The sequence below is a fragment of the Centropristis striata genome, chromosome 3, assembly GCF_030273125.1.
Source record: "Centropristis striata isolate RG_2023a ecotype Rhode Island chromosome 3, C.striata_1.0, whole genome shotgun sequence".
Classification (NCBI taxonomy): domain Eukaryota; kingdom Metazoa; phylum Chordata; class Actinopteri; order Perciformes; family Serranidae; genus Centropristis; species Centropristis striata.
In genome coordinates this window covers 40538270-40564139 of record NC_081519.1, presented here as the reverse complement: position 1 = coordinate 40564139, position 25870 = coordinate 40538270, and the positions used below count along the sequence as shown (strand labels likewise).

The following is a 25870-nucleotide window of genomic DNA, read 5'->3' as shown; positions in this document are numbered from 1 at the left end:
TAAAGGAGTCCCTGAAGTAGCTTTTTGATTAAGCCATTTTATGTTCATAAATGGGCCCATCATTGTCTGTACTAAACTGCATGGGATCTCATCTAATAGTCTGCATATTACACTCTGGACCAAGTGGCTGCATCAACAAACAGCCACAGATGGAAGCATGAGTGGATGGACCCACTTACCAGCTTAGATCCATACAGCTATAAAATTATAACTATTAGTAAAATGAAAAAAATATGTCAAAATGTTAATTTCACTCTGAGATTGTTTTAGCTTTGTCATAACAGCTGATCAGTGTCACTGGAGTGACAGACGGCATGATTTTAACAAAATGTCGCTTCCATTCACAGCACAAGAGCCACTTGTATCCTCATCACATTATCTACAACTTTCTATTCATTAATGTTCGGTGTAAAGAGGTTCCACAGGTCTTTTTTTATCCCTCTACAACACCTGCACCACCTGATCATGTTGTAGTTTCTGTTCAGATCACCACCACACCTTTGTTAGCACTACTCACCGTGGCTTTTGTATAATCATTATCTGTATTTATATTTTTCATTTTTCATTCAAACTGCCACTTTTTTGCCCTGTAATTTATATCCACATATCCACAATTTTATATCCTTTTGCTTCTGTTTTTACTGCTGTGACAGGTGAATTTCCCCGTTGCGGGATCAATAATGTTTATTCTAATCTAATGGAATCTAATCTATTTTATTAATTTAGCAAACCCAACTTGGCTGTGCCTGGAATTGAAATTTTAACATCACTTTAACTTGTGACTGCAGGAGCTGGAGCCACATGGGATTTATAGAGGAAGTCGGAGCTGATAGCAGAGCTTCGAGAAGTTGGCCTTTAAGTAGCTCTAAAGTGCTTTCATAAAATACTCATATCAAAAGGTCATGAAGCAGAAAAAGACAAAAGAGAGAAACAAAGAGTGTTAAGGGTACAGAAAATGGACACAGGAAGAATGTGAGAGAAAAGAAAAGGCGCTGTCAGACATCTTTTGGCTTAATTCTCCACCATGTTCCCCAGCAAGTCGCTACCTGTGTCTATAAACCATTTGGTGCTGATGAGGGAGTGTTCAGCTGGTTTATCAGAGCATGTTTTGCTGAAAACATTTATTTGTCTGCGTGTTTGCTCTAAGTGCATTATTTCACTTAACCCTTTGATGCACAACATGGGTCTAAAGTGACCCGACAGAGTTTTTATGTTCTATATCTTTGCAATAATTCATCATTCAGTATTCCAGGTTTGCCTCAATTAGTTTGTTTTTGATCATCATACATCCTCATTTTTATGTTTTCCTTTATTTATTTTGAATAGAATCCCTTTTTCTGTCACTACTCTTCTAATACACAACATGGGTGAAAAATTAGCCATATCCATTTTTTAGCTAAGTAGCTTGTTAAGCTAACTTCTTAGCTAACTTCTTGGCTAAGTATTTAGCTAAATAGCTTGCTAAGCTAACTACTTAGCTAAATTCTTGGCTAAGTAGTTAGCTTAGCAAGCTACTTAGCCAAGTAGTTAGCTATGTAATAATACAAAAACTTTTTTTCTTCATAAATTATTAGAAGCAAAATGAAAATAATGATCTGTTTTTATCAAAAACAAGATATTTAAAGAATACTTAGAATATTCAATCATAAAATAAGTTGATATCAAAAGATAGAGCACAGAAACACACAGCAGCATTAATAACATGGGAAATGAATGAGGGTCATTTTTGACCCATGTTGTGCATTAGAAGGGGTTAAAATATGTTGTGCATCAAAGGGTTAATTCTCCACCATGTTCCCCAGCAAGTCGCTACCTGTGTCTATAAACCATTTGGTGCTGATGAGGGAGTGTTCAGCTGGTTTATCAGAGCATGTTTTGCTGAAAATATTTATTTGCCTGTGTGTTTGCTCTAAGTGCATTATTTCACTTAATGACTTGAGTGCATGCTTGTTATCTGTCTCCTCACATCTCCTGGAGCCACGACATCGTTGCAGAAGTAGCATCCCAGCTTGTGCCCCGGGATGTTGGAGAACAGAGAGGATCCTGGGACGGAGGGCGCAGAGCCGGCTGGTGTGGAGGACGAAGAGGAGGCAGAAGAGCAGGAAGTGGAGGAGTCTGTCCCCGCGGAGACACTCTGACTGACGGGGGGTTTCTTCAGGCCGTGGCGCATCACAACAAATGTGTCAAAGCCGAGAGCGGCGTTAACCACAAGCTGGAGAGTGAAAGAAAACAATCATGGTAGCAAAGGGTTTTTTTTTTTTTTACAAAGCAGTGGCAAGGGAAGATCTGAAATGGCTGTCGCTTGATTTGGGGCATTTCCCATTTCTCCCAAACACAGACGAAGCACGATTTAACAAAATTAAATTAACTAAATGGCCCGATGAGGTTGCAATGTCTTGAATCATTTCAAAAGAGCAATGAAATTAAACATTTATAGGCTCTCTACAAATGGTCTAGACGTTACGAGAGGAGCAATGGAAATAAATTCTGAAGCCAATTTGCAGTGAAGTCTGAAACAACCCCACAGCACAAATGGACAAATAACCTCTCAGCTGAGCAGACCACGAAAAGCTAATCAGCAGTCCAAAAAACACTTAACTGCATTCAGCAATACAGGAGTTGCATCAGTTATAGCACTTCAGCCAATACAAATTAATGACACAATGTTCAATAATCTATTGTTGCATGGCGACTAATAGAATTCCAACCGGTAAACAAAAAGTTTGGCCAACGTTATCGAGCCATTTCACTTTCCTGAAAGACAAGTGAAGCTGTTTCCAAATTTCAAGTTGCAGCTTAACCCTTTAGTGTCCCCTTTTATAGAGAACTGGGGGAAAAAGGTCTTTATATAGCAGGATATAGCAGTAGGGGTGTATATCACCACCACTGTGTGTCAAGTCTTTTCAGTCATAAATCTGTAATATTAGTTAATTAATCATTTAATTCCTATTTTTAAGGTGTATAAAGGCTTAGAACATCATGATATGTGTTTGAAGTCCACTTTCATGCTCAATTATGTCTCATAAAATGGGTTGACAACATTTGTTACACAGTTTTAGTGCCAAATTTAGTGATTTTTTCATATCGAGAATGAATAAAAAAGGTCAAAAATCCCACCAGGATCATACATTAAACATGAAAAATGTTACAAGTCATGAATGTCTCCTGCCAGAGTGCCACATTGTGCCTCGAGCTCCATTGAAACTTCAGAGCAAATGGATCTTTTGAAAGCCTCAGTCTTTATTCCTTGAAAGTACCACTGTGGGGGAAATCATACAATTACACATAAAAGCGTGGTCGAAGGCTGCAGTGTGAAAGGAGCTTTATAGAGTTTGGTTAATTTCTAGCAATCTAAAAGGTGAAGGTGATAACTCACTTTGGCTGAGGGAAGAACGACAAAAACAGTACACAAGGGATGGGAGCTCGGGAATTAAAGACTAATCTGTCTTATCTGTCTTATCTGCCATTTGGTGCTGGACACTGGACTTATCAGAGTTTTTTTCTTCTGCAGCTGGAAAAGTAGTAAATGGGGAGGTGACACAGTACTATACAGTTAAAGTGCAAAACAAAACAATGCACTAAAAGAGGCTGAAAAGCTCAGATTTGGTGAGTTCAGTGATGATTCTCTGTGCATTCATCAATGAAAGTGCCTACTTTGATAATGCACACTGTAGTTTGGTAGGGGTGTGCATTGGCACTGCCCTCACAATTCGATTCGATTCTACGATGCATTGCGATGCATCACAATTATACTGCACACAACAAGGGACATTTTTCCTCAGTCATGAGGCAATACAAGCAGTCAGATAGGCCTAATAACAATAGATTTTATTGGCTATATTTTGAAAAGATGGCAAAATGAATCTCCTGCCTGAGTTCATCTAAAAGTAAGGAAAGAGAAATGCCTCCTCCTGCCATAAAAAGGAACCTGCTGAGGTGAAATTTACATCAGCTAAATGTCGAGCCCTTGTCCCTGAGGTAGGGAAGACGTTAGCGCTATCCCACCTAGCTAGCTATCGCTAGTTTTCATGACGCAAAAATGTAACGTTAAGGAGTCGACTTTAAATAGGCAAATACAATGGTAATTACCTATCAATAGTACTTTCTATAAAAACGTAAATGTTAAGTTCTGTCAAATACTACCACATACTTCAGTCACAACATATCAAAACAGCTTGTCCCGCTAGCTTACCTGTGCTGCGCATCAACACATGGCTCATTTGAATATTCAAATGTCTCGAAGGACGGGGAGTGAGTCGGGTTAGCGTTGTGTTTACTGGAACTTTGACAGGGGCGCAGAGGCCACCTTGGCCGTAAATTGAACATTTTTTCACAGGGCATCAAGGCCAGAGTGTGAAATTCCCACCCTGGCCCCCACAACTTTCCACTGGAGGACAGGAAATAAACATAATCGATTATGGCACTTTGCCGCATCGATGCTGAATCGTGCATGCCCCGCATTGCGATGCATCGCCGAATCGATTATTGTTGACATCACTATTGTTTGGTAACTGTTAACATGATGCTGGTCAGTGTCTTCATACCTTCCTCTTGCTGGCAGCGATCACTGTCGGCAGCCAGCGGCTCTCCCTCGTGTCCATGAGCAAGAAAACCACATCGTGTTCTGAAATGAGCTTCTCCAGCTGCTCCACATCCCTCTGGGCCTGGGAGAGAGTGGCCTGGGAGAAGTTGACGGGGTGACCGGGCATGGGGATGCTCATATTGTAACCCTCTGCATTCTGGAGGAGGAGACAGAGACAAAGAAGAGAAAACTGCTAAAAAAAACTGACCCCATACTACAGTGATGTACAGTCATGGAAAAAAATGATTCGACCATAGAGTTGATATCAAGCCATTTCCCATGGTTTACTTGATAAAACCTAACTCATTATCAACAAAACCATAGAAACATACTAGAAACCAGCTCTTAAATTAAACTCTTATGAGCTATTTTTGTTGTTATCATTATATTTGTCCAAACAAATGTGCCTTTAGTTGTACCAGGCTTTAAATGAACAAGAATGCAAAGAGAAAACAAGGGTGGTCTAATAATTTTTTCCATGACTGTAGTATTGAGGGTCCTTTTTGTATTCAACTTTCAATAATGTTCTCTGGTTGAAAAATGACATCACTTAATTCAACCCATTGAGGCCTGAAACGCCTGTAAAACCTCTGGGCGATTTTAAAATAAGCCACTAAAACCTGAAGTTTTTCTGGAAATTCAACAGAAGTGTCAACGCTTCTACTAAATAATAGATTTTTCAGCCTCTGTAGCAGATAGAAATGAAATTCAGTAAGTATTTGAGAGCTTATACAAATACTACAAAATGACGTATCCGCTTTTCAGGCTTCAATGGGTTAAATTACAATGAGTATCACATACATTTTAACTCAAGAACAACTTAAAATGAACACATCCAGATGATAAAGTTTGGGTATTTTAAGAAATTCACACAGTGATCAAATCAACATCTCATCACTTGTGGGTGACAAGTGTTTATTTTCTTTGCCTCTAGATGGTGCACGTCAGCATCTCTACATCTAAACCAGGTCCAAACAGCTGCTTTCTTGTAGATACAACATGGGTTTAATGCAAAAATCAGTAAATGCATGAATCAAGGTGATTTTAAACAGCGTTTAACAGGCAATGACATGTGTTTTGGTGCTAGCTTTACTTCCCTACCTTATGTCCCAAAGGGTCTTTGGTGCTATACAAATAAACTTTCCTTGCCTTGCCATACATTCAACAAGGCAATTCAACGTGCTATATAAAATTACATTAAAATATTTTTTTAAATTGAAAACAAGCAGATAAAAAATATCGAATAAAAGTCTACATTCTTGATTTAAAAGCATTGGAAAGAGACCTTTATGAAATTACATTCAAATATAAAATTTTAAAATTGAGAATGAGCAGATATAATTTTAGAAAGAAATCAAATATCAAAGAAATAGAAGTTACCGTGCAGTATTAGCAATTACTGAAAGGCAGTGGCAAACAGAAAAGTCTTCAGTCTTGATTCAAAAGAGATGAGACATAGAATTGAGTTATAGAGAAGTTACAGAGAAGCTACAGAAAAATCTTGAAATGCATTTCTTCAGTAGAACTTCAAGATCTCATCAGCTGCTGTACAAGTAGCCAGGGCCTGAAAATGTAACTAAAAACTAACAAATCTTTCTAGCTTTGATTGACAGGTCACTGACAAGGCGAGCTGTCACCAGGAGAGAAGCAGAGCAATGCGTAGCCACGGCAACGTGTCAATAAAGTTATATATAACGTTATATAGATAGAAAAGAGGACGTTTACCGATTTGGTCTCATAACTTTGAGCCTTTCACTGTATTTTCACTTAATGACATTTACTGAACAAAACGTTCAAATAAACTGTCTTGTTCAGTGTTTGGTTGGACTAACAGACACTCCAAGGAGTCGCTTCTCAGTTTTCTGAGGTCAGAAAGATACATTTTGTTGTTGTTTTTTTGCTAGCCAAAACTAACATCCCAGTTAATGCTCCAGTTAATGCTAACATGAATTAGCAGCAGCTTCTCTCAGTCAGGTTGAGGTGTAGAGAGGCTGTAGTCAGTGATCAGATCCCTCTCCTCCTCCACAGTCCAAATATGGTCATGCTTCCTGTATCGGAAACAAGATGGCGACGCAAGATGGCGACGAGTATAACGATGAACACGAGGCTTCCAACGGGCCACAAACCAATGGGTGACGTCACGGTGACTACGGCCATTATTTATATACAGTCTATGGTCTAGACCAGGGGTGTCAAACTCAAATACACAATGGGCCAAAATTTAAAACTTGAATAAAATCGCGGGCCAACATTGAACAAATAAACCTTTTAATATATACCAAACATGTTTTGCTTTAACATTAAATATGGAACCAGCAACGCTTATAAACATACAATATATAACTAAATGGTGCAGGCATGCAAAATCAAATTTCAAATAAAAAACACATTAATGTCATTAATTTATTAAATAAATATCTCGGAGACAGCTCTAGCTTGAGGTTGCTATGACGACTGTCACAGAGGAGCGTTTCTGGGTCCTGTCCTGATTGACGCGCCAAAACAACAGCAGGGCATTGTGGGATTTGTAGTATTAGCGGTAAATGCGCCGTATAATACCGGCAGGTCAGCTTTTAATAGGACAATAATAATATAATAATTTGGTATTGCCTCGCGGGCCAAATAAAATTACACTGCGGGCCAAATTTGGCCCGCGGGCCAGAGTTTGACACCCCTGGTCTAGACAGTCAGTTAAGTGAGAGATTAACAAATACAGTCCCTCTGTGGAAAGTGTCATCACATAATAGCCACAGCTGACCTGAGGCCAGTGTGTACTGGACTCTCCTGTCACAGTCGATGCTATAGAATGAAAAGCAAAACCTTCAATGGCCACTTCCAGCTCCACAAACAAACTTCAAACAAGATTTTTGTGGTCCACTGCCAAACTTTTATGACCGTGACTGTCTCTGGAGGACGCAGACATCACAGCGAGGCAAATGGAAATGTCAAGAGTAATTTCATAGTCAAGTGAAGGACAGAAAAGGGCAAAGTCGAAGTGTGAGATCTTAACAAGAGGAAAAAAGGCCACTTTTACCCAGGCAGAAGATCTACTGCGTTCGCTCTCTAAGTTATAAGAGTGGGAGCTGTCAACCAAGTCTTGAATTTACATGTCACTTTGACGTAAGTGTTGCTAAGCATTGAGGAGTTGATTTCAGCCTCCAGAGATGGTAATCAAATTTTGATTTCCATTTGCACACGCTTGCAGCCAAGAAATACAAAAAAAAATGTATTATGAATGTGGAAAAACCCTTTTCTGAAAAGATAAACACCATTTCATGACAATCCAACAATGCCACTGTTGATCATTTCAGCCAGCTCTGACCTCACTGTTGACAAAATTTAAAAAGAGAGAGAAGAAAGCAGTTGGTGCCAACATGGCAAAGTATCCTGTAAATGTCAGGTGACAGCGTTTGTCCACAGACAAAATATGAAATCTGCTTAAGACCTTTTCAACAGCTTGACCTGCTGTGAACCGACTCCTCTCGGTTCAACTGGTTTACTTTCTTCTCTTGTTTCTTTCTACCTTTCAGACTGGCACATGATGGCCCTGTGTTTGCAGGAAAACAAGCCGGGAATAGAGAGAAGCAGGCCCACAGCAACAGTGATAAAAATAGGAGGTCGGGAAAGGATGTAGGGGTTGGACGATTGTCTAGAAAACCAGACAACAAGACAGCACAGGGTCATCTATCTAGTTCTTCACTTTTTTATTTGATTCCCAGAAGAATAGGAGGGAGGTAGAGAAAGACAGAGGTCAGACAACCAGACTGGAATATAAAACTGATGACAAGATGGCACGCCAGTTATTTGTGTGTTGGCCCTTTGTGTCTCATAAGATAAAATAAAATGCAAGGGTGTGCCATATCATATCGATCACGATAATAATAATCGGTATATTTTTTTTTATGGTTAAAAAAAATGCATATCATGATATTGGCAACATTCCTACTTCTTGATGTGGTGGCGTAAGGTTAATATTAGCTAACAATTAAAGTTGTTTTAATCACAAAAAGCTTCTTACTCTCTGTCGCTAAACACATGCAGCTTTCAAAATAAGAGCACAGTGTTAACAGAATCCACCACAGAACTTACAAGAAGACTGTCAAAATAAGATACCCTAAATGGTAATTTTTTAATATTTGCTCATACTCAAGAGTCAAGAGTAACTTTTTTGTATTCGGCAACTGTTGAGATTTGCACTTCACACTACATTTTAGATTTTTATTTATTAATACAGACTAAAAAAACATATTTTCTATATCTTTTTAAGTATTTCTTAATATCGTGAAGAATAATCGTTATCGCAAAAATAGCCTGAAATATCGTGATATTCTTTTCGGGCCATATCGCCCAGCCCTAATAAGATGCCTTCGGAGCTCATTTATAGATGCAATGGGAATATTTATAATAGAGATTATCAAAAATATTTAGATATTTAGTCTCCTGGTAGGAACATCCTATTATCGAATTGTGATTTTAAGCTCAAGGCAAATGACATAACAACTTCCTGGTCAGGCAGAGTGCGAGTCTAACTCACTTTAGTCAAAACTCACAAGTCGCCTCGAAGCCCAGAGGGTAAAAAATGTTTCATTACACAGACTGTCCTCTACTTTCCTGATACAGGACTCTCGATAAGCATTTAAAGATTAATATCTGAAATCTGGAAAAAAAAAAAGATAGGTTCATAGGACTTCAAAGTAAAGCTTTAAAAGATTCACAAGATCAAACACCTGTAAAACTGCTGACTTCACGGTTAGCAACTTTTAGCCAGAATAAATCCTTCTGGCATCACACGGCAGTCTAACTCCAATGATCTAGTTAATTAGCAATATGCTCAACAGTAAAATGTCTATATTCTATGTCTATATTAAAATGTGCAGTACTGAAGTATAAGTCAACAAAACATACTAAAAACATATTTAAAGCCAACCTAGTGTCACCAGGGCTGGTTTTTATCTGTTTTTACTTTTTATGTGGGGAAACCATGTTATACAAAATATTAAGTACTGCTGAGTATTTTTACATACAAAACATGTCCAGAGGGGGACTCTATAAATATACATTACATATTAATGCATTCTATAAACTGATTTTATGTGTTGCATGTAAAATTTTAACTCTAAGTGAATACAGCTGTCGCATACAAAAGTCGCTAAGTGAGACTATAATATTTATATCTAATGGAATAAGAGATTCAGAAGTACGTAAAACTTGTAGTTGATTACATGCACTTAGTTCCTTTTACCACTTCACAACAGACCCACAGCCTGAGAACGCCTATGGTTTACACAAAACATTATGATTTTATTAAATTCCTCCTTTTCCCCCCCTAGAGATATACTGTATTCTCTCACCAGGCCCCTAAAAATCAATCACATTAAACCATTTCAGAAAGAAAAATCACTTGAAGGCACTAAAAAAGGCACAGAAGCACTGAGTTAGAGGATATAAAGACTGCTAACAACATGCTAAGGGCTGTAACTTTACAAAAATTGGAAACAACTTAGAAAAACATTATTGATTATTATCCTCGTGACCTCCTGAACCCCAGCATTACATGACATTTGAGGGCAAAACAAAAATGAATCATCCTCTTGTGAGCCGCCTACAACTTCTTGCAGAAATAAACATGCATGTGTCACCACAAAGGTGTACACATGAATCACTTAATATCATAAATATATATGCATGCAGTCTGCTTCTCCAAGTAGCTTAATAAGAGATGGGTTCTTTTGCAGCAAAACAATGCCCTGCTGTGAGTGTTTGGCTGCTTTTTCATTTAGTGATGTAGCGAAATCTATCCCCCTGAGACTGAACTCATTCATTAACAAAGTAATGAAACCGCCGGCATTAATATACAATTAGCATGACTCTTCATTTTCTGCATGGTTTGGCCATCTCATCTCAGATGCGGCCAATCAAACAGGAATATGATTATACAAGAATATGATTATGAACATAAACTATATTCTGATTATCATGCAGTTGTACAGCAGTGAACTTTTGCAGAAGTCGCTGCACTCATCAACATAATATGTCAACTTTAGAAACAAAGACAAAAGACATATTCCTGCACTGCAAAAAAGCCAACTTGTATTTTTTGGCCTAAAACAGTGATTTAAGTTGGTAAAACTTGGAAATATAAATGATTGACTTTTAGGGTATTAATGTAAGTTAGCACAACAAAGGAAGCCAGTTGTCTGCTCAAAAACAAGTTTGTGAGTTGTTGTTACTTATATCTTTAAGTTGGGGTTCACAACAAGGGACAATAGTTCTGCTAACTCTTATTTCTTTGTTGTGAAATTCGGGAAATCGGTGAAATTCATTAGAGAAATCGGCTAACTGATGCTAGCGGCTCACTGATGCTAGCGGCTCACTGATGCTAGCGGCGCTGCTTGTTACAGCTACATGAGTAGCCATTAGCGTATCAATGCTAACTCAAAATTGACATTTCATAGCGGCGTTACAATCTTGCCACTTCAGCACATTGCAGAAGTTAGCGGAAGTAAGGATTAAAAGTTATTACAATGTAAAATTATAAGTTAGTACAACTTACAGTTGAGTTGATAAAAATCTGAAATCAGAGTTGAGCAAACTTAAAAAACAAAACTTAAAATATTTAGTTTAATTGTCCAACTTAAAATGTTATCGAAGTTTGTTGCCTTGAAATTTTGAGTTCAACTTTTCTTTTTTTGCAGTGTGTATGATACGATCTGCAGAGAGGGAGTACCTGTTGGAACCTCAAATACAAAGCGAGATCATGCCCGCAGCTTTATCTACTCACCACACCAGGAAAGATTTTGGTGAGTCGGTCAACAGCTGCCATCGCTTTGGCCTTTCCTCCTCCCAGACAGTCTTCAAACTCATAGAGCGGCTGCCGGACTGGATTGGAGTACGAGATCTTTGCATTGTCTACAAATGTAATGTGTCTCACTCCCCATCCCTGGAGAACAAAGGAGAAACATAATTTAAACGTTTAATCACATTCATTTCAAGTACTTAACCTCCATTCATTAACATGAACGTTGTCCTTAGCAGCGATCTGTAAGCAGCCTGAGTGGGAGGTTGTGTACCCGGTGTTTATCCAAATTAATACTTGCAAATCCACTCTCATTTTGTAATAATGGACTCACCATTGTGCATACAACACAACCTTATGTAACCCTAAGTTATGCTAGCTGTTTTTCATTCATATCACTCTCTGTTAACAAAATGTCTAGCCACAATATCAGTAACATTACACAGGGGTATTTTTCACATCTATTCTGCATTGGAAGTGGGAGTTGAGAGGAAGTGGGTGAGAGGAGGATGTTAGTGAAGCTGACATCCATCATGGACAACACCTCTCACCCCCTACATGACGCTGTGGGGTCCCTGAGGTGCTCCTTCAGCAGCAGATTGCTACACCCACGGTGTAAGAAGCAGAGGTTCCACAGGTCTTTTATTCCTGCCACTGTCAGACTCTACAACACCTGATCATGTTGTAGTTTCTTTCCAGATCACCACCACACCTTTGTTAGCACTTATCATTACGACTAGCTTTTATATAATCTTGATCTGTATTTACATTTTAAATTTTTCATTCAAACTACAACTTTTTTTTTCTCCTTTAATTTATATTCACACATTTTGCTTCAGTTTTTGCTGCTGTGACAGGTGAATTTCCCAGTTGTGGGATCAATAAAATCTAATCTAATCTAATCTAATTTCTGTTGAAACAGACTATGCGATCTGAAATTTGGTCTCTTACAGAGTACAGTTTGGACCCTATCTTTAGGTAAATTCAAAACCAAGACAATTCCAACAGGTTGAGCTCCCATTTTAATCAAAACAATTTGCATGTTCAGTTTTATAGAATGTGGAGGAAATTAAAGTGTCATTCAGAGGTAGCTACCCATTTAAATACTGTCAAGTCATGTCATGTTGACCGGGCTCACTGATAAAAGACACCAAATGAGTTTTTGGAGAACAAAACATGTTCCATTAAAAGCAAAAGTCACATTACACTCATATGTATGTCAATTTTACACCATTTTCGAATCATTTAAAACAGGGGCAGATGCTGAGACGACATGAATTGACACTATCTGCCCCGTCTCAAAGTCCGGATCACTAAAGATACTTCGCTGGTGATATCAGAACAAACACACAGTTTTGTATCTGGTTGCAATTATCCATGTGACAAAATATGCATCAGTTTTGAGGGAGTCATTTTAAGCCAGAGTCTTGTCAGGAGACGCTTGCCACTTTAATCCAAACCTCCCAAAGGAAGTTCAGAGAGAGGGAAGGGAAAATAAAAACAGCAGGATTTGGGAACGGAGGAAGAGAGATTAAATATCTTTTTATTTAGTAATGTCAACCTTATTTTTCAAGATTTTTTCTCTTTTTCCTAATGTTTTTTTTTTTTATTGAATGCATGAGGGCTTAACTCATCCCAAAATAATTGAGTTTGAGCTAATGACCCTTATATATGCACTTCAGTTACCACCAACTCTCTGAAGATGCTCATAATGTCACTCTAACCACATGTGTCTATTAGAGCCGATCTTTGTGAATTTTGCAGAGAGGCTCATTTGCTTTGAGAGGAGCCAATTTTGTGAAACATATATGCATATTACCTCATTTAAATACATACAAGCGTGGAGTTCCTTTTGCCTGGCAGCACAGTTCGGGGTGCATTTCACCTTTCGCAGGTGCTTTGAGGATTACGCTGTTTCTATTTGACTAATTTGTGCAGGTTTAACAGCTGAAAAAGCTGGGCAATTCTTTGGTGAAATCGCCTGCAAGTGTCAAATTCCTGCATACTTGAATAATAAATCTGTTTCTCTGTCTTTCCATCCATGTACACTACTGGTCAAAAGTTTTAGAACACACCAACTTTTCCAGAATTTAATTGAAAATGATGCAGTTTAATGTCACAGTGTACTCTGAAATTAATGCACATTTACAACATTTAAAATTCTTTATTGAGCATGATAGTGTTTTGAAAGTAAAAAAAAGATTCAAAATCACATTTTATGTTGGATTAAAGGACTAAAAAAAGACACAAAATGACAAAAAAGACACCAAAAGACACAAAATGACTAAAAAAAGACACAAAATGACCAAAAAAAGACACAAAATGACTTACAAAGACATGAAAAGAATTAAAAAATGGACAAAATAGCCCAAGACTCCATAGAGTTAAGTTGTTAACCCACTTCTTGTTCCCTGAAAAAAGGCCTACTTATATAATTCTGAAATGTACGTTATATTTTACCTTTTTTTATTTACCTCTGGCAGTTCACCACTTACCTTTGTACCCTTTCAAGCTGTTGATTTGACTTGAACTGCTTGATTTTCAATAAAAAAATGGAAAAATAGGAGTGTTCTAAAACTTTTGACCAGTAGTGTATGCTTGCAGCCTTACCATGAGAGTCCTGGCTACATTGCAGCCCAGAGTCCCAGCGCCCAGTAGAAGACACTTTGTGGCGACCACCTTGTCCAGGTCCAGGGAAGGAACCAGCCTCCACCTCATGAGCTTCAGGTTCAGGTCCACCGAGGACTCTGCAAGCCTGCAGACAGTCAATGGAGACAACTGAAGAACCTCTTTGTTCACAAAGGGCTTACTTTAACTGTCAGCAACAGATGATAGAGCATGCATGACAGAGGTAACGCCAAGAAAAATTATATTTGTTTCCATTGCAAAGTTTTAGTTTTACATAAACATCCCACAACATAAAGTGCCAAAGTAAGCTGACATTGTCCAGTTGCACCTCAACACATCTGTGTTGTATATATTACCTTTTGTTATTAAACTTTTCATTTGAAGAAAAATAAAACAGCACATACATGTTGCTCTACATCTTGTAAACATGTCAAGTCTTTTCATCAAAACATAAAAAGAAAGAAATGGTTTTAAAAAATAAAAATAAACAACATAATATAAATAAAATCAAAATCACATCCTTGCAAAAGCATTTAAACTCCATCACAATACTCTTACAAAGACATACTTATACCTAAATTGATAGGCAACTTGAAAATCAGAAAAAATTAAATAATGATAATAATGATAATTCGAAAATCACAATAACAGCCTTAATAATAGTGAGTTTATCTGCCCGATGTAAACCTTCCTTCATCCATGTTTTATTCTGCAAACAGAACCTTTTCATGGGGTGATAACATTGATGACAAGAGCAACATCAACTCAAATGATAATACTAGTAAATTAAATAAAGATAGTTTGCTACATACATGTATAGCCCTGACTATATATATTACCTTTTAGGGTCCATGCATTCACTGAGGTTGACCATCCTGGGTCCCATGGCCCCCTTTGGGTTCTTCTCCCAACCGACACTCTTAGGACATGCTGTGAAAACACACATTAACAATGTAAAATATGTATTTAAAAAAAACAAAAAAAAACAAAGTGAGGGATTCAAAATTAAAAACATTTGTCTATCAAGGCGCGGTGCTGTGGAATGACATAAAAAAAATCTAACAGAATAATGTTCCTCTTTAAATACATTTAAGACAAAGCTCAAAAAATCCCTACAGATGTTCTTATCACCTTTATATCATAGTGTTTTATTTGTATTTTTTTTCATCTAGTATAGTAGTTATAGGTTTAAAAGGGAGGGTCGCTTATAAGCCCTTTTTGATTTGATTTTTGATTTGATTTTTGATTTGATTTTTGATTTGATTTTTGATTTGATTTTTGATTTGATTTTTGATTTTCCTGCACATTTTGACTGTTTCTTGTACTGATTTTTCTTTATGATTGTATGTTTGTAAGTGCAAACGACAATAAAAAACAAACAAACAAAACACAGTTTGCATAAATTGTAGAAATGTTTGCTTTTAACTGCTCAAATCTAAATCGATCTCTGACATTTCTGCCTCCATCCAAACATAGTTGAGGTAAATAGAACTTTTTCACAGTATTGAAAACACATTTTAAAAATGTGACAGCAATGTTTAACAATAGCAATAATTAACTATGAAGACTGGTTAATATTTTTATTTTCACATGAATGTGTGATTCCACCAAAGCTCTGAATAAATCAAATCATGCATTTAAATTATTTCTTTCATTTTCTTTGCTGTAGCAGTATGATGTGTCACAGAACTGGTGAGTCAGAGAGGAGCAGAGTGTTAAAGGCTAACTGCCTTTTTTTAGCGTAGAGCTGCACTAAAACTTTTCAATATTATTTGCTAAATTTAACACCATTATTGTCAACACAGCTCTCTCTTTCTCAAACAGTTTTGATGCTACATCGGACACAGTTTCACACTGTTAATTCTTTACTGTTCAGCTTTGGCTGCTAGATGCAAAAATTTCCTTCTGTAATTCACGGCAAAAAAAGACTGTAGATTGTGTGGGTTGATTACAGTTAAACAAGCTTATGTCACCTTTCTGAATGATGAAACATTTTTTGGTTGCTGCAAAAGCTGGTGTATCTGAAAAGTCGGGCTTCAGTAGATTGATTAATCCCTTTCCAAACAATACCAAATTTGTCCAAGCAAAGCCAAACAGAATATCTGAATCAATTTTTGTTGCATGAATACATCCTCTGCGAGTTAATTAAAAGCCTTGATGTGCTGAAGTGTTAGACAGCGGAAAATAAAAGACACCTTGTCTGAACTCGACAAAAACCTTCGCAGCCTTTCCCACCATGCTATTACCATTTAAATTACTTTCATCCCTTATTCAACAGATAAAGGAATAATGGAGAAACTGTGTGAGATTAGAACGTCTCAGTGGAAAGTAAGCTCAGACTGAAGGCTCCTATCTGTTACAACATACACACACATTCAGATGAGACGAGAACAAATGCATATACAGACAAAGACATGAGAAATACCAACACACATGCATGTGATGTACTTCTGCATGCACAGATACAGCCACACACACAGATATTACCTGAGTTGAGGGGAAGCTCAGGCAGTTTTATCTGGAAGATGACGCTGTGCTGAATAGAGCGACTTCCCTGCAGAGTTCTGTCCCTGAAAGACAGCACCTCCACTGTGTCCAGCTTAGAGCCCCTGAGACACAAACACACATGCACAAGTAAATAATGGAAGTGCAAAAGTCAAACAATGAAAATAACAGGATAATGCACAGATTACTGATGACACAATATAAAGTCTACACTTGAATTACAGCCTGACCCTTAAGGGATTTTTGAGGCTGATACCCATTTTGGAAAGGAAAAAGAAAATCACAAATTACTGATATCAAGGACCTCATCCAAATTTATACTCCAGCGCGTGAATTGAGGTCCGAGGGCCAGCTCCAGCTCGTGGTCCCTAGAGCGAGACTTAAAACCAGGGGGGACAGGGCTTTCTCTGTGGTGGGCCCCAGACTCTGGAACGCCCTCCCCCTCCATGTCCGAACAGCCCCCACAGTGGAGTGTTTTAAGTCTCGTCTCAAGACCCATTTTTATTCCTTGGCTTTTTAACACTGCGTGAGTTTTGTGGTCCTCTGTGTCTTTTATTTCTTTTATTTCTTTTACTACTTTTAACTACGTCTTTTATTTTATTTTACTATGTTTATCTGTTTGATTGTATTGTTTTATTTATGGCATCATTTTAGATTTATACACCTATTATTTATTGCTGATTGGTATATGGAATTGTTTGTTTTATTGTTGATTTTATGTACAGCACTTTGGAAACGTTTGTGTTGTTTAAATGTGCTATACAAATAAAGGGGGATTGGATTGGGTATTGGATATTGTGGCTGATATAAGATATTCTTAAGTTAGAAGGACAATAGACCTTCTCTATAGGAACATTTCTATCAGGTTCTTCTCCCTCTAGTGAGCCGCTGTGGGTGTGGCTTGGGAGAGAGGATCCGGCCAACTACTTTTCTGAGCCGCTATTAATTAGTCGATGCTGATTGGATACGGTTGAGGCGGGACAGAACGTGAGTAGAAATCGACACAACCACAACATAACAGCGCCATTTTCAAAAGAAATAAGCAGAGCAGACTGAGACAAGAGAATGGAGAACAAGAAACCAAAAAGGAGAAGACGATGGACAAAGAAAAAGAAGACTGACTGTTTGGACTTGCCGCGTCACTGACGTCACAGTCAAAGCTGTCGCTGAATAATCAGTGTCGCAGAACTATTTAAACTATATAAAAGTACCTGTATGGGAACAGAGGCAGAGGGGAACTAACTAGTGGGTGGAGCCAAAACAGTCGGCCGCTTTCCAAAAAGTACTCAGCAGAACACGCCTTACGACTATACAGAAGGTAACTCAATTCAATTCAATTCAAACAACTTTATTTATCCCAAATAGGGCAATTCAGTTTGCATTCTCCAGTCAGACAGCGCACGAGACAAAGCAAAAACAAAACAACAAACAAAACAAACAAACAAAAGAAAAGCAGGACAGCACATAAACCAAACAATTCCCTCTGTCAGCGGCAACAAATCAGTGTGAGGGTAGCAGCAATATCCAGTCCCCAATGGACCACAGTGCAAACAATCTCAGGACAAAATGAGGGGAAGAGTAATAAATAAATATATTTCCACCTTATGACTGGAATAAATAAATAAATGACTAATTACTGCTATCGGTAGCATTTAGCAGCTTGATATCTGAGGGAATAAAATAACTGGCGTATCTATTTGTTCTCCTTGGAGGGGCAAGATACCGCCGTCCGGAAGGCATTAAGCGAAACTCCTGGCTAAGAATATGGTCAGGATTGCCCATGACCTGTCTGGCTTTCTGGACTACACGTTTTTGCCAGAGGGAGTTCAGGTAACTCTTTAACTTTATGAGTTAATGTTAAAAATGGTTATATATTATATGAAGCACAGTAGTGTGTTCTGTATCACTATTGCTGACCATTTAAATAAATAATAAATACAAATAAAATAAATAGCTATGTGGAACAATTTCTAAATTACCCCAAGCCTTGAATTCTGCATTACTTGTTGTGGGATATTCATGCATATCGGAAATCATAAATCGTATGCCAATACCAATAAATACTGATGTCTGTGATAGGCCAATATTAGCCAATGATAGAGAGCCATCGGTCTGACTCTGACTAGAAAAAAAATGCTAACTATGAAAGTCTCACAAATAAAACTAAACATGGAATGTGCTCTCTCTCCCTCTCTAATACAAGAAACAACACACAGATTATTGAGCACTCACAACAATATCATCAACACGTATCGTCATGGCAACACTTTTCCCCTAATATGGTCCTAAATGACCAGAGTCACATAACACAATCAAACTGCAGAGGAACAACTGAATAAGCGAGACATCGCGGCTACATTGTAATTCTATCTTCACCCATCTTAGCCAGTATCAACAGTTTATGTTTAACAGGGAGAGAAAGTGTAGTCAAGTGCAAGATTGATGAGGTTTGTATTGGATAAAAACTGCCTCTGACTACACAGTGTGAGGGCTTAACTGTCTTCTGGTATCTGCTGCTGATAAGCCACTGGTACCACAGGGCACTGTTGCTAAACTGGCCCAATGGGAGTTTCTTGTTTAAATGAAAAATAATTATGCAATAAAAATATTTTCTGAAATAGCAAGACAAGGTCCAGGAAAAACAAGAGTAAGAATGAAATAGAACTAAGATCTCTAGGGAAAAGTGGGGCAAAAGAATGACAGAATTTGAATCTGAAACTGCAGCAACTCACATTGTCAGATGATGATGCAATATGATGATGTGATGTGACAATGTTTTTATAATTTTCAGACATTATTAAGATTGATTTGAAGAGAAAATTAAAGTTGTTTGTTGTTTTTTAAGATTAGTTATCCATCACATTTATCACCATGCCTACACTGCAAAAAAGCCAACTTGTGTTTTTTGGCCTAAAACAGTGATTTAAGTTGGTAAAACTTGGAAATATAAATTACTGACATTTAGGGCAATAATGTAAGTTAGCACAACAAAGGAAGCCAGTTGTCTGCCCAAAAACAAGTTGGTGAGTTGTTGTTACTTATATCTTTAAGTTGGGGTTCACAATAAGGGACAATAGTTCTGCTAACTCTTATTTCTTTGTTGTGAAATTCGGTCATTAGCGAAAGCTAGCGGCTAACTAATGCTAGCGGCGCTGCTTTTTACAGCTACAAGAGTAGCCATTAGCGTATCAATGCTAACTCAAAATTGTGGTTACAACATTAACTGACATTTCATAGCGGCGTTACAATCGTGCCAGAGAAATTCAGAGTTGAGCAAACTCAAAAACAAAACTAAAAATATTTTGTTGAATTGTCCAACTTAAAATGTTATCGAAGTTTGTTGCCTTGAAATTTTGAGTTCACCCAACTTTTCTTTTTTTTGCAGTGTAGTGTTACAGCTTCATTATCATAGAACTTTGACTTTGATTTCTCAAAACAACCATCACTGAAAATTTTGCAATAGAGCATTCAGTCCTGCTGCAAAAATATAGAACCCCATCATGCTGGTTTGAGGTTTGCACCAGCACCATCTATTTTGTTAAAAAAATAAACTCAAGACAAATATTATTGTTTGGCTTGTACTTCCCTTTTATTTTTTATTTGAATATGTCTGCATACTAGGGTCAAACAAACAGTCCTCATAGTTGCCATTTCATTATAGTGTGCTCTTCGTATTAAATGACCTGCTGGGACCTCTAAGATAATCACAGCCTTGTGAAAATTTCCAATAACAAACTAGAGACTTAGAGTATTTTTAGAATATATAACTTTTCTGGGTTTACTGACAAAAGGGTCAGTAAACCCTTCTCAACTGTTTCTGGAACAGAAGTGCTCAACATCCAATCACCTAAAAATGCAACAACAAAAAAATGCAGAATTCTTGCAGAAATCTCAAAAAAACAAACCACAGCCTGGATTTTATGCAGAATATATGCAGAAATGTACAGCATGTGTAATACTCCAGGGAAATGTCCCTTTTTGTTGAATTTGGGATAATAATTGACATTTTTGGGTGGATAGCAATGCATTCCTCACACTAAAATGTGAGGGATGACATGATCACAAAATAAATGTTGCAGAGAGTCTTACTTTTATTTTAAGAGCATGGTGTGCGACATGCAAGATACAGAAAAAAAGGGGACCATGTCTCTCAGGAACAATTGCACAATCTTAACAGCAGCAGTTATGTTTTAGAAGCTTGTGTTCCCATTGAGGAACAAGTGATTCATCAAGTTTATTTCACCCTTGTTAAACTCTAAGGACACCATCGTGGCTAAGCAACAGCCGAAGAGTTGTTTATCACTCTGAAGATGAAAGAAAAGCTTTTATTTCTTTTTCAAGATTTTTTGTAATGCTACAGAGCTATCCGAGGAACGCCCCAAACGTTGGAAGTCCATATCAGCATTCGTAATCACAGTGATGTTTGTGGCCTGCTCCCTGCACTCCACAGTCAGGAAATTAGTTAAGCAGAGACTTCCTGTCTTTTACTCTGTGGCTTTGTGCCTAAATGAACTGGACGGTGTATGCTGAAAAACATTCATAGCAAAATAAAAAAACATAACATGTGTTATGAAACACACACACACACACACACACACACAGAAGTAGGGCTTACCATTGGTTAGCTAAGAGGACCAGCAGATTTCTCAGAGGCCAGCCCGGATGTTGAGACAGAGTACACGGATCATAGACGCCCACAGTAACCTAGAAAACCCAAACAAGGTGTATTTACATTACCAAAGTGTGTGTGTGTGTGTGTGTGTGTGTGTGTGTGTGAGACTGAGTGTAATGCAGTAGAATTGAATCTGACAGTAGGGATGAGCCACAAAAAGTAAAGCACAAAACAATCTTACAGTACCTTAATCTCAGAAAATACATTTTATTAGACTATAAAAGATCCCACAATAACTCAAGTAGTACCTTCTTAGTATCAGTGAAGAATGTGTCCCAGTCCCTAAGTGGAGCCATCTTGACAGTGTCAGCTGTGTACTTCATTAGGAAGTAAGGCACTGCAGTGGTCCCTCCTTTTACACACAGGTCATCATAGGCCTCCTGCAGGGCTGCGATCTGACACAGAAATAATACGGAGTTAGCTATAGTTATAGAAAGCTCTGTGTTGTACTTTGACAGCACCGAACATTTACTGTTTATAGGACTTTTAAAGGGCAATCATATACAATATCCATCCATCGCAGATCACAGGGGAAACAGGCTTAGTAAGGTCGCCCAGGTACTCTTCCTGAAGCGTTCCCAGAGACCAGATATACTCAACTCAACTTTATTTGTAAAGCACTTTAAAACAACAATAGCCGCAACAAAGTGCTGTACATAAACAAACAGAACAAGAGACAATAAAATAAATAAAACAGGAAATAAACACTAAAATAAATAGATTCATTGCTTTTTAAAAGACAATTTGAAAAACAATAAATAAAAGCAAACCATAAAACACTAAAAACAAGAGCAGAGTCTCATGCATGGTTAAAAGCCAAGGAATAAAAATAGGTTTTAAGATGACTTTTAAAAATGGACAGTGAGGACATACAATCGCTCCAGCATGTTCTGGCTCTGGTTCTACTCTGGGAAAAGCTCAAAAGGGAAGCTGCCCAGGAGGAATCCTGATCAGATGCCCAAAGCACCTCAATTGTCTCCTTTCAATGCAAAAGCAAGCAGTGGCTTTACTCAGAGCTCCTTAACCTCTCTGAGAACGAGCCTCCAAATCACTTGTAAGTGTAATCTTGTACTCACAGTCTCACCGATGTGAGAACACACAAGAGGCTTTCTGAAGCATAATTGTCAGCTGAATTCTTTTCCTGTAACTATTATTATAACTCTGAAAGCGAATTATGGCACCAATTACATGGACAACTGCTGCTGTAAGAAGTAGTTGTGTGATTATAAACACATGCTGTGTAACTCTTTAGCACTCTGGGACCTGCGAGAACACCAGCAATCACAGTATGATACCTACAACAGGCCTGGGGAATCCACTGGTATAAACCAGGTCATGAAATCACAGCATGGATTTTACTATGGTGTTCCTCAAGGTCTTGGCATCTTAATTTGGTATTTTGGAGGGATCGTTGACCATTTCTATCAATTCTCAATAAAGACAACAACGTGTGCGCTCTAAGATGAAAAAAATAAATTGTGTTAAATTATTTACTTTTGGGTGTTTTGCTTTGCTTTTTATGTTTTATGTTTTATGTTTTATTAAAGGATCCCCATTAGCTTGTGCCGTGGCAGTTCGCTAGTCTTCCTGGGGTCCACATTCCAACAAGTAATACTCAACAGTCCTACAACAACTTTAACAGTAAAAATACATTCCAAAATACATTAGAAAAGTGCAGCACGAAAGTTCATTACAAAATGCAGCACAAATTTAAAAGACAGTTTGTAGAATCAAACCATTGAATTATAGCCATTTGGATTAAATGTTTAGGAATAATTGGTCAAATGCATTTGATCAGAAAACAAATAAAATACAAGAAAAAAAAAAAAAAAAAAATACAGCTTTAACCAGTATCATTGATTGTAATCCTGGACATCATGAATCCAGGCAAACATCGCTTCTATAAAGAGTAGCGTCCTTTCAACCAAAATAAACGAAAAATATTTAAATAAACCCCCCAAAAAATATAATAAGCCCAACACCTAACATTAACCACTGACAGATATATAGATTTATCAAAGTCAGACTGCCAGAGACAGTGGTCAGTGAAGTCATATTGTGATTCTGGCTTGATCTTAGTGATTTTTGGTAGGTTGGCAGCTCATGAATCTGAGATATGAACTGTCGAGGTGTTACATAATACTGATAATTTATGTTTATATGGGAGAGAGACCAAAAAAAAAAAAATGGAGGAAATGCCGTCACTGTGTCCTGCACAGTTGGAATCACACTGTTCATGCGTCATTCCAGCTCTTTCTTAATGAGGCATTTTTACTCTTTGGTCACTGACCTGATTAGAAACATTTCACAGTATAATTTAATCATCCTAATATAGAACGTATAGAGGATCAAGGGCTGCAATCATCTTTTCTAAGGAAAGGGGGAAATTATGTGGAAATATTAAATCATTTTAAGGCCAACATGTGTCATAGAAAATCATCAGCTTGCAGTTGCACTCACCATGAACATCATACAGTAATTCAAATTTATTTCTTTTTTATGTCTAGCATTTGTAATGAGTATCAACATTTTGGAAATCCACATGCATTGTGTCAAATACCTTACAAATTTAGAGGATAACGTGGAACTTTAGGTTTTGCACGTTATTGCACATAATCTCATTCCCACTCTAAACTAAAGCCTATATGTACACTACCGGTCAAAAGTTTTAGAACACCCCAATTTTTCCAGTTTTTTATTGAAATTCAAGCAGTTCAAGTCAAATGAACAGCTTGAAAGGGTACAAAGGTAAGTGGTGAACTGCCAGAGGTAAATAAAAAAAGGTAAGCTTAACCAAAACTGAAAAATAATGTACATTTCAGAATTATACAAGTAGGCCTTTTTTCAGGGAACAAGAAATGGGTTAACAACTTAACTCTATGGAGTCTTGGGCTATTTTGTCCATTTTTTAATTCTTTTCATGTCTTTGTAAGTCATTTTGTGTCTTTTTTGGTCATTTTGTGTCTTTTTTTAGTCATTTTGTGTCTTTTTTTAGTCCTTTAGTTCAACATAAAATGTGATTTTGAATCTTTTTTTTACTTTCAAAACACTATCATGCTCAATAAAGAATTTTAAATGTTGCAAATGTGCATTAATTTCAGAGTACACTGAGACATTAAACTGCATAATTTTCAATTAAATTCTGGAAAAGTTGGTGTGTTCTAAAACTTTTGACCAGTAGTGTATATGTATATAAGCATTTGTATAGAAGTAACTGAATCAACTGTTTCATTTTATTTCATTTTCTTCCACTGGAATTAAAATATCTGTATGTATCATATGCGTATGACCTACAGTTGCAAGAAACAGTATGTGAACCCTTTGAAATGACCTAGTTTTCTGCATTAATTTGTCATAAAATTGGATCTGATCTGCATTTTACTGCCAAGTATTGACAAACACAACGCACTTAACCTAATACATTCCAAATGGTCCTCCTGAACATTGTGCAGGTCTGATCAGCAGCTATCACAAGCATTTGGTTGAGGGTATTGCTGCCAATGGAGGCTCGACTAGTTCACTTACCTTTTCCACCATCACTATGAATGTTTAATGGTTGTATTCAATAAAAACATGGAATATTATAATTGTTTGCATGGTATTAGGTTAAGACTTAGATGCAGATCAGCTCACATTTTATGACAAATTAATGCAGAAAACTAAATTTCAAAGGGTTCACATACTTGTTGTTGCAACTGTATGTGTATGTAGATCATCATTACTACGAAATATATATACATATACACTACTGGTCAAAAGTTTTAGAACACACCAACTTTTCAGAATTTAATTGAAAATGATGCAGTTTAATGTCTCAGTGTACTCTGAAATTAATGCACATTTGCAACATTTAAAATTCTGTTTTAAGACAAAATGACTAAAAGAAGAAACAAAATGACTTACAAAGACATGAAAATAATTAAAAAATGGACAAAATAGCCCAAGACTCCATAGAGTTAAGTTGTTAACCCATTTCTTGTTCCCTGAAAAAGGCCTACTTGTATAATTCTGAAATGTACATTATTTTTCAGTTTTGGTTGAGCTTACCTTTTTTTATTTACCTCTGGCAGTTCACCACTTACCTTTGTACCCTTTCAAGCTGTTCATTTGACTTGAACTGCTTGAATTTCAATAAAAAAATTGAAAAATTGGGGTGTTCTAAAACTTTTGACCGGTAGTGTATATACAGTTGAATAATGATTATCTTTAAAAAGAATTACCTGTTTTGCTGAGAAAACTTGCTCCAGGGCAGCCGGCTGTTGAACAATCTTTATTGCCTCTGGGAAACAGAGTGCAGGGAAACAGAACCAATAGTAGAAATGATACTTCTTCAAATCCTGAAAATAAGATGGTGAGAAAATGGAATTTAGAAAAATGTCAAAAACAGTGAAAGATAGTCACACATTAAATTATTTATATACAAAAGTAACACATTTATAGTTCATACGCACTGCAAAGGTCAGCAGAATGAATCTGCAGAGGACGGATGGGTCCCTCACCGCAGCCCCAGACTGGATAGCATCCCATATCTACAAAACAACAGGAGGTGAAAAATGGCTTTCTTTGAAGGGTTTAGGTCTCAGCTGCACAAATTACTGACTTGGAGTCTATTTCACAGACATTTCCTTCCAGGTGTCTGTATCTAAATATGTGTGTGTAACCTAGAATATTCCTGTTGTATGTCTTT

The 25870-nt window shown here is 37.3% G+C and overlaps 1 protein-coding gene across 1 annotated transcript in view; it reads right to left on the bottom strand.

Moving 5' to 3' along the window:
* atg7 (ATG7 autophagy related 7 homolog (S. cerevisiae)) overlaps positions 1-25870 on the bottom strand; it is a 97472-nt gene that overhangs the window by 64162 nt on the left and 7440 nt on the right. Inside the window, exons 5-14 of the mRNA XM_059327379.1 lie at positions 25635-25712; positions 25404-25520; positions 21432-21578; positions 21127-21215; positions 16494-16615; positions 14846-14936; positions 13989-14133; positions 11364-11522; positions 4545-4739; positions 1967-2212 (exon numbers count right to left, since the gene is read on the bottom strand). Of these exons, the coding sequence (XP_059183362.1) occupies positions 1967-2212; positions 4545-4739; positions 11364-11522; positions 13989-14133; positions 14846-14936; positions 16494-16615; positions 21127-21215; positions 21432-21578; positions 25404-25520; positions 25635-25712 (1389 nt within the window). The remainder of the gene's footprint in view (positions 1-1966; positions 2213-4544; positions 4740-11363; positions 11523-13988; positions 14134-14845; positions 14937-16493; positions 16616-21126; positions 21216-21431; positions 21579-25403; positions 25521-25634; positions 25713-25870) is intronic.